At 37.6% G+C, this 9,973-nt stretch overlaps 1 protein-coding gene across 3 annotated transcripts in view; it reads right to left on the bottom strand.

The window, feature by feature from the left end:
• Positions 1–9,665, bottom strand: part of LOC110455364 (insulin-degrading enzyme-like) — a 41,659-nt gene extending 31,994 nt beyond the window's left edge. The window contains exons 1-6 of one of the 3 annotated variants that reach the window (XM_021505463.1): positions 9,381–9,665; positions 7,985–8,028; positions 3,932–4,119; positions 1,260–1,336; positions 928–954; positions 281–384 (exon numbers count right to left, since the gene is read on the bottom strand). In XM_021505463.1, the coding sequence (XP_021361138.1) occupies positions 281–384; positions 928–954; positions 1,260–1,336; positions 3,932–4,097 (374 nt within the window). In that variant the 5' untranslated portion in view covers positions 4,098–4,119; positions 7,985–8,028; positions 9,381–9,665. Of the gene's footprint in view, positions 1–280; positions 385–927; positions 955–1,259; positions 1,337–3,931; positions 4,120–6,258; positions 6,403–7,984; positions 8,029–9,380 lie in introns of those variants that run through there. The other 2 variants (XM_021505461.1, XM_021505462.1) reach the window with 2 other exon arrangements.
• Between the last annotated feature and the right edge of the window lie 308 nt (positions 9,666–9,973).

Here is a 9,973-nt window from a genome sequence, read left to right as displayed (position 1 = left end):
CTGTCCATGGCCCCTGTTAAGTAACCACACTACCACTCATCTGTCCATGGCCCCTGCTAAGTAACCACACTACCACTCATCTGTCCATGGCCCCTGCTAAGTAACCACACTACCACTCACCTGTCCATGGCCCCTGTTAAGTAACCACACCACCACTCATCTGTCCATGGCCCCTGTTAAGTAACCACACCACCACTCATCTGTCCATGGCCCCTGTTAAGTAACCACACTACCACTCATCTGACCATGGCCCCTGCTAAATAACCACACCTAAACTCACCTGTCCATGGCCCCTGCTAAGTTATCGGGTGCCACATCAAAGTAGAAGTTTGTGTGCTCCCCTGAGGTATATGCGTTAGAGCTGCCACCGTTCTCATTCAAGAACTGAAATATTTCATTCAATATTAAGATAAATGACATCATATTTGGAATAATACAGCTCATGAAAATTTCTAGATAATGCATATATGCTAGTGAAACAAAGACAGCTTAAATTCAAAGGGATGAAACATTAATGTTAGTATGATAAAGACCACAGGAATGAAATGTCAATATAACAGTTTGTGTTGTTCATTTGTGTTTTACATACATATACATGTACTATGAAACAATTATTGCTGTCTGCTGAAATAAAAAAGAACTTCTTCTACAGCAAGTTGTTTTCAACACCGAGGGTTGATACAAACCTTAAATCTATATCACAATAATACATTCCCCATGTGAAGCAAAGACAAATCTACTCCTACTATAAAGAAGTATGAAATTTCATTTTTTTAAACAACTAGTTACCAGGAATCTTCCAGGCTTACAAAGGTCCAGTTTCCACACAGAGTATTCATACTAACAAGGTTTTACTCTACACACAGACTTTAGAGTCCAAAATGATAGGGTTCTACTCCACACACAAACAAAATTAAAGTAGCTTACCTTGTTATATTCATTTTCTTGTTCATACTGAAAAAACGAAAATGTTTGAAGATATATAAATATGTTGTTCAAGAGGCTAAAGGTACAATGTGCCTGGGGTGCAGACCTTGTATAACTAATTTAACAAAGAGAATAGACACAGAATTTATTTATCTTAACTTTTAAAAAATGCAAAAAAGGTCAAACAGTGCAACTAACTTATATTTAAATGAGCTTTGTGAAAAAATTGTAAGAAACTTGTGTGAACTTGGTTCTTTTTCTCAACACTCTCAAAAGTCATAGAAGTTCAGTTCGGTAAATTAGACTGCAGCACACAAAAACAAAATACCTACCTTTTTGGTTCCCAAGAAAAGCATATGTTCACAGAAATGTGCCAGACCAGGAAGTTCCCAGGGATCTGACATAGAACCTGTCACAACAGAGAAATATAGATCAGCATCACTTTACCTTGTAAAATATCTAGGTTGTTTATAATGGTAGAGTACATGAAATACTTCTATATTACTTCAACTATGTATACCTTAATCAGCTATTCTAATTATACAACATGTCGACATGGCTACAGAGATGATACAGGTAAATATTGGTACCATCTAAATACTACATAACAGTGTTAACCTTCCTTCAGTGTCCCAAGCATGCAAAACTATTGCTATCATAAGGAGTAATTTAAGGTATTGGTTCATTGTAGTTGACACCGTTGTAAGGTGCTTCTGAATGCAATCCATTCCACTTCTGGTTGAGTAGACATGTACATCATGTCTTACCTGATACTAGTGAAATGTATGTACATGTGCAATAGGTGGTAAAAGAGTTGCTTCCTAATTTCATTTAAAATAGGGATATTCAGATGTATATGCACACATTGTGATTAATTAATTTCAGACCTGGCAATTTAACTACACTTGAAGGTATAGATATCAAAAGGTTCCATGGGTTTAAAAAATGTTATATTTAATTGGTATAAGGGAATTAGCCTTTATGAATTTCACCAGCTAATTAGTAGAAACTTGGTTCAAACTTGTTGGGGTGATTTCCCCAGTGTTTGTTTAATCTGGTCTTAAAAGAAAACAGAGATGGGGCATTTACCACTTTATCAGCAGAAACAGGACTGCTGAAAACCATGAAACACCTTAACATTAATATCTTATATATATACCTACCCATATCATTGTCCATAACAATCACCTTACCACTGGTCCCTTACCACTGGTCCCTTACCACTAGCTCCCTTGCCACTAGTCCCTTACCACTATTCCCTCACCACTAGTCCCTTACCACTATTTCCCCTCCACTAGTCCCTTACCACTAGTCCCTTACCACCAGTCCCTTACCACTATTTCCTCAACACTAGTCCCTTACCACTAGCTCCTTTACCACTAGTCCCTTACCACTAGCTCCTTTATCACTAGCTCCCTTACCACTAGCTCCCTTGCCACTAGTCCCTTGCCACTATTTCCCCACCACTAGTCCCTTACCCCTAGTCCCTTACCACTAGTCCCTTACCACCAGTCCCTTACCACTATTTCCTCAACACTACTCCCTTACCACTAGCTCCTTTACCACTAGTCCCTTACCACTAGCTCCTTTACCACTAGCTCCCTTGCCACTAGCTCCCTTACCACTAGCTCCCTTGCCACTAGTCCCTTACCACCATTTCCTCACCACTAGTCCCTTACCACTATTTCCCCTCCACTAGTCCCTTACCACTAGTCCCTTACCACTATTTCCTCAACACTACTCCCTTACCACTAGCTCCTTTACCACTAGCTCCCTTGCCACTAGCTCCCTTACCACTAGCTCCCTTGCCACTAGTCCCTTGCCACTATTTCCCCACCACTAGTCCCTTACCCCTAGTCCCTTACCACTAGTCCCTTACCACTATTTCCTCAACACTAGTCCCTTACCACTAGCTCCTTTACCACTAGCTCCCTTGCCACTAGCTCCCTTACCACTAGCTCCCTTGCCACTAGTCCCTTGCCACTATTTCCCCACCACTAGTCCCTTACCACTAGTCCCTTACCACCAGTCCCTTACCACTATTTCCTCAACACTACTCCCTTACCACTAGCTCCTTTACCACTAGTCCCTTACCACTAGCTCCTTTACCACTAGCTCCCTTGCCACTAGCTCCCTTACCACTAGCTCCCTTGCCACTAGTCCCGTACCACTATTTCCTCACCACTAGTCCCTTACCACCATTTCCCCACCACTAGTCCCTTACCACTAGTCCCTTACCACTAGTCCCTTACCACTATTTCCTCTCCACTAGTCCCTTACCACTATTTCCCCACCACTAGTCCCTTACCCCTAGTCCCTTACCACTAGTCCCTTACCACTAGTCCCTTACCACCAGTCCCTTACCACTATTTCCTCAACACTACTCCCTTACCACTAGCTCCTTTACCACTAGCTCCCTTGCCACTAGCTCCCTTACCACTAGCTCCCTTGCCACTAGTCCCTTGCCACTATTTCCCCACCACTAGTCCCTTACCCCTAGTCCCTTACCACTAGTCCCTTACCACTAGTCCCTTACCACTATTTCCTCACCACTAGCCCCTTACCACTATTTCCCCACCACTAGTCCCTTACCACTAGTCCCTTACCACTAGTCTCTTACCACTAGGCCCTTACCACTAGCTCCTTTATCACTAGCTCCCTTACCACTAGCTCCCTTGCCACTAGTCCCGTACCACTATTTCCTCACCACTAGTCCCTTACCACTATCTCCCCACCACTAGTCCCTTACCACTAGTCCCTTACCACTATTTCCTCACCACTAGTTCCTTACCACTAGCTACCTTACCACTGGTCTCTTACCACTAGTCCCTTACCACTATACCTTTACCACTAGTCCCTTACCACTAGTCCCTTACCACTAGCCCCTTACCACTAGTCTCTTACCACTGGTCCCTAACCACTAGCTACCTTACCACTAGTTCCTTACCACTAGTCCCTTACCATTAGCTACCTTACCACAAGTCCCTTATCACTAGTCCCTTACCTATATTGATGTCCATAGCAGCTGCAGACTTGTCCGTGTCTGGATCGCTGATAACCATCACCTTGAGACCATTGTTCAGTTCAAGACCACGATACTGTCGCCTATCCTGAGGTGATTTTGTGATTTCGTCATGATGGATGGACGTCTTCACATGCTTGCTCGCCATACTGGACAAACACCTGTAAAAACTGAAAGTTTGTTTTATATCAATAAATTTAACAAATAGGGAAAAAGTGTTAAATATCAGGCATTCAGCAATGAAAGACAAATAAAATCCTCTTAAAACCTTCATCCTTACATTACAGTTATTGAAATCAGCTGCGGCCTTAATTGCTTGCACATACATATATCTTTAGAATTTAAACAGTGGCAGTCACATGGGAGTTTTAAACTGATGTACCATTGATCAAAGTATTTCATTGTCAATACCGGTATATATTTCAGCTGTTATCCGACTTACACTCTATATGATTGTAATAAAGAACTAGTGATGCTTTATATACTGTAAATTACAAGGCAGGTATTTATATACATAATTGATATTGGCTGAAATGGCCCACTGCTCTCAAATTCCAGGATTGTCCCCCGACTTAAATGGTTTCGACTGTTTAGATCATTACCATGTAAAAGTAATTCTTCAAAGCTATTTTACTTCATGCACAAACTTGGTGGTACTGTGGAGTACATTAAAATGAGGTAGATTTGTGCAAAAATGACTTTTTTTGGTAAAGCAATGGTATCACTATACCATTGCTTGATAGTTTGGTGTAGACTAGGCTAAATGGGAAAAAACGGGTTTAGTGTTCAAATGTGTACACATGTAGGATGATGTTTTTTGCTTTTTTTCATGTTTTATTTCACTTTTATTCTTCAATAAAATTGTTACTGCATATAATGTTTGTTACCCAAGTTCAGTATTATTACCAGGTATATATCTATATGAGGAGTTGTCGATAACCTGTTCAATGGGAGGTTATATACAACATACTGGCACCACATGCCATATTATAAACATATATATTAAAACCATATAATTAACATGTTGTTGGTGTTCCATGATCCATCATTCTAACACCTGCAGTACTGAGCAAGTTTCGTTAATTTCGTACCAAACGTTTTGACCAGTTAGGCAACATTTGTTCCTTAATGAAAAAGGTTCATTCGGACCTATTGATTTGATGTTGTTCTCTGGAGATCTAGAGCTTTGGCAGAGACTTTCAATGCCAGCATTAATATTTGCAGGTATCTCTTGTTTTATCCCTGAAATATTCCCTTGAAGAAACAGACAAACCCGTTGTGCACTGCGTCATGATTCCTCGTGTAATTGGTTTACGTGCACTTAAGAAGAATTACTCATATCTGTAGAAAACTGTTGAAATTATGGATGACTGTCTAAGACATGTACACAATCTACAAATGGAAACAAAAAACAAACAATTTTTAACAATTTTTTCCCATCAGAAGTAGCTGTAATATGTTTCCGTGTTTCTATTTTGATTTAGTATTCAGAGAAAGATAACTTGAATTTACACTAAAAATAAAATCTCCATAGTCGCCCGAACAAGCAAAAGCTTTGGTTTTTTGGTGGTTTTTTTTCATCTTTGATCATCAAATTAATTATCAAAACAGATTTTAAATAATAGTACTTTGTTATTGATTTTTCAATATATGTCAACTTGAACGAATTTGTGTAATTTTATAAATTTATTTAATTAATTATAGATATATATTTATAGAATCTGTTATTATTTTTGTTGTGCAGTCTTATATCGGTTTTAGTTGATGGTAAGTTCATTGCATTACAGGGTTTATCGATATAAGAATGTCTCCTTTGCTCTTCGGAAGTGGAAAAAAATTGGCGAGGAGATGTGGCCTCATTTACATAACATACGACATTTTCGTACGTTTGTCAGACTACAAAAAAGACCGGTTCATGAATGAAATATATCACGTGTTTTCAGGCATGGGTTCATTTTGTGCAAGCTAAAAAGTGTAGCAAGCAAAACTGCATATTTATGCGTGTTTTTTAATCAGTGATTAATACTTATGTTTTCCGGACGAACTTCCGGTATTTCTTGTGTCAGTTTACAGACGATGGCCAAACGTCTTAAATATCCTTGTGTAGTGTCCAGCAGGTCACGTAGTAACGAGATATAGCTTGATAAAATGGCTGAGCGAAAATATATAACGCTCGGAAACCTATGACTAAACGATATATGTCCGTACGACTGTGTCATCGAAACCACCTGCAGACTCAGTTTTCCCGAATCGAGCTTACAGGCACAACTCAGTAAAATACTAACCCAGCTCTTTAGAATCGGCATTACCTTTGTAGTTTTAACGAGCTCCGAAGTGCAATGAGACTCTTGGGAACTTGAGTGATCAGTAGCATACGCAGATGTTTGTTTGTGCAATCATTTACGGAATATCACTCTTAGGGCGCTCTCTTGTCAATGGAGGTAGAAATAATATCTATGTAGCTATACATTTAAAATCGTAGACGGTCCGGAACATCAGGAAGCGGTATCTATCTTTAATGTTATAAAACCTAATCGATTAGAAAGTTACCATTTATACATGAACATGTGTTTTATTATGATACTGCATGCTGTTTCAATAGAAGAAAGGGAATTATTTTGCAACAAGACAGGGTCCAGTTGTTCAAAAGGTAATTAGCTATTGTAAAAATTATTAAAGGTTGAAAAAGCCGGCTAACCACCTAATTTTGAATAACTTCGCCCAAATATGACACAACTCACACAACTAAGCGAAAGATATATTCAGTAATGTTGAGGTCCTCAACACTTAATTCCGTGGTAGAATAGAAATGACAACGGAGTGATAGCCGTTCGTGACATTTTCCTACTTATTATAAGCGAAACAGTTATTTCTTGTATTTATTGGTCTTCCATATATCAGTGGTCATAGGCCTACTGTCTGCGGGCTGATCATGTACAGCTGTAGGCCAACATGTATATGAAGTTACCCATGCAATTCAGATGCATGACCTGTCTCCATCTAAATAAAAAAAATTACGTCTTTGTTATTATTATTCTCACCTTATAAGTTAGATTACATATATACAAACTAAATACAGCGAATTTTCTCAAATCGTTGGTTTAAAATCACGAAAGCAGTTTTATTGAATTTGTTTGTCGTGACCAGTTAAACCTGCGTACGCATGCATTGTACTACATGTAATCACTTCAAATTAACACTTCGATTAAAAATATTAAATTTCAACTTCTTTTTTTCTATCTTAATAAATTCAGAATTTCGCATGCGATTCCAAAACAGAGATCAGAAGAAAAAACATCGCTTAATTAAATTCAGTAAAACTCTCTAAGTTCTCTTGTTTAAACATATTTTATTGCCAAAATAGTGACAACAGGATTGGGTACAAGTTATTACAACATTAGTTACGCCCTTTCCTCAAATATATACATCAAATTTACAAAAATGGCGCAACTGGGTATCAAATAGTATGCATAATAGTAGCATTACAACAACAGAAACAAAAAGAGAAAGAACAACATTGAACAGTCTCACAAATTGAGTATAGAAATATAAAAATGCCTTACGAATAAAAACCTACCGCTGGTCTTTATGAATTTTTGCACGTTACGAAAAATATCTTTATTTTGTTGAGAAGACAGATCTGGAATACCAGATAACAATATATCTAAGGAGATTTCATTAACAAAATTTAGATTTTGAAACAATTCAAACCTCTGGTGTGTATAAACTGGACATTCAAAAAAGAAATGAGTTCTCTTTATTATGGTAATCGATATGTTATACATTCCGCACATCACCAAACTTAATGAAATTGGTTTTGAATTTGTTGACAATGTGCATTTTGAGAGAATTACAAAAATATCAATTGCAAGTTGTAACGCGGTCATAACAGGTGGGAGCTTCAGTATGCTAACCTATCATCACTCGGTCTTTACAGAAAACGCAATTACAGGTAATACGTAAATATGAACATTCTAATATTGATGTGGAATTAGTAGATACACGTTTAATTAAGCCATCAGTATATATACTTACTTATAAACATCTTTTCAGGGAAGACAAACATTGACGCGGCAAATCTGAAAATAAATGTCAGAGAAGTTCCCTTTCAGTTATTGGCAAATAATTTTTAGCGCCGAGTTTGTTAAAACTCGGCAAAAGAAGATATTACTTATTGACAGAAAGTCTTCGAGAAAAGTGTCGTAGCTGCATTAGAAACGCATAACAACAATTGTGCAGTCACCTGTGGTCCTTCCCTCCTTTACATAGTTCGGCATTGAGCCCTTCCTTTTAACGGCCGCTCCAAATAAACTAGGCGACCTTCCGTCTGATAGGCGCGTAAACGTAAGCTGGGTTGTTTTGTAGGTGCAAATGCGAGCGCCGAAGGCGCGAAGCCATTCTAGGGGGGTACGGGGGCATGCCCCCCGGATTTTTATTTAGATCTAGAAGCACTATCATGCCATCTGGTGGCGTTTTAGATACATATTTGAGTGTTTTAATTTAATTTACAGACAACATTTTTTGGTTGATTCATTCACTTTATTATTGGAAAGCATCGCAAAAAATTCAAATGTATTTCAAATGCGAAAGACTGCTCTATTTTCTCCTTTTTCTCTCCGACAAAAATGTGTCGATTGTTGGGATTACCCGAAGATATCTGTTGCGTCATATCTCTTTCCTGATGAATCTGAATTAACTAGATATTTAAAATGTCGGAGCCAATATGAACAGATTAATTTCATATTGTTTGCCCTTGTGTCCCCCAAACCCTTTTTATATCATCAACATTTCTCAGAACATAAGATGACGGTAGCTCCTATATCGATGTTTAGATATATGGGTCAAAGAAGTAATATAGACGATAACATCCCATATAACACTGGATCCTAATGGAGGTATGTCCGTAGGATACGAATTACTTAAAAAAATATATAGGGCAAAGAAGTAATTCCAACAGTGTGGACAAGTTTAGGTTGACAAATTTTCAGAGCGATCCGCTCCTTTATCAAGACACAGTGAAACTGAACAGTTACATGTACATATACATCATATTACAAGAATATAGAACTGATATACTATAATTGAAAATATAGCTATTATATAAAAAAAATAAAAAAATAGTCCCCTCGACTAAAGACAGCCGAAGGCAGCAATTAAGCTGAGCGCATCGCGGACAAGGAACGCTGATGTAGAGGACCTATTCTTGCGAAGATATCTTATATAGCATATGAGATATCTTATATACTATATAAGATATCTTATATCGTATATAAGATATCTCATTTAATTTTCTATATAAGATATCTTATATAATATATAAGATATCTCATATAGCTATATAAGATATCTTATATAATTAAAGTCTCGTTACTAAATAAGATATCTTATATAGGAACGAGATTTTAACAAAATGTCGAAAATGAAGTCTTACCGTCCGGAATATCTCGAGGATCTACGTAGGGACAGTAGGCTTGTAACAACACGTGTTCCTGTCGCCGCCAATTATGTCTGAGCCCACTTCAAGAGTGCGGGAAATGGCAGCCTCTGCTTTGGCCGCTATAAGAGAGACAAGGCGAGCTAGGCCTAGGGAAAATACAGCATCCGTACCATCCCTCTCCGCCATTGCGCCCAATGCAATCCTGAATGTGCTCCGAATGATTCTCGAGGGAGAAATTCGTTTCTGGTTTTTAATGCCACGAAATCTCATTCTATATCAGATATCTTATATAGCAACGAGATTTCAATTATAAAAGATATCTTATATAGCTATATGAGATATCTTATATATTATATGAGATATCTTACATAGAAAATTAAATGAGATATCTTATATACGATGTAAGATATCTTATATATCATATATATCATATATGATATCTTATATAGCATCTCATTTAATTTCTATATAAGATATCTCATATAGTATATAAGATATCTTATATATTATATAAGATATCTCATATACTATATAAGATATCTAATATATATTATATTAATCAATACAACCCTATCAGGCGCTAACTA

Source organism: Mizuhopecten yessoensis, unplaced genomic scaffold (assembly GCF_002113885.1).
Source record: "Mizuhopecten yessoensis strain PY_sf001 unplaced genomic scaffold, ASM211388v2 scaffold8213, whole genome shotgun sequence".
Classification (NCBI taxonomy): domain Eukaryota; kingdom Metazoa; phylum Mollusca; class Bivalvia; order Pectinida; family Pectinidae; genus Mizuhopecten; species Mizuhopecten yessoensis.
The sequence above is the reverse complement of the archived record's forward strand: the minus strand, read 5'-3'. Positions and strand labels throughout refer to the sequence as shown.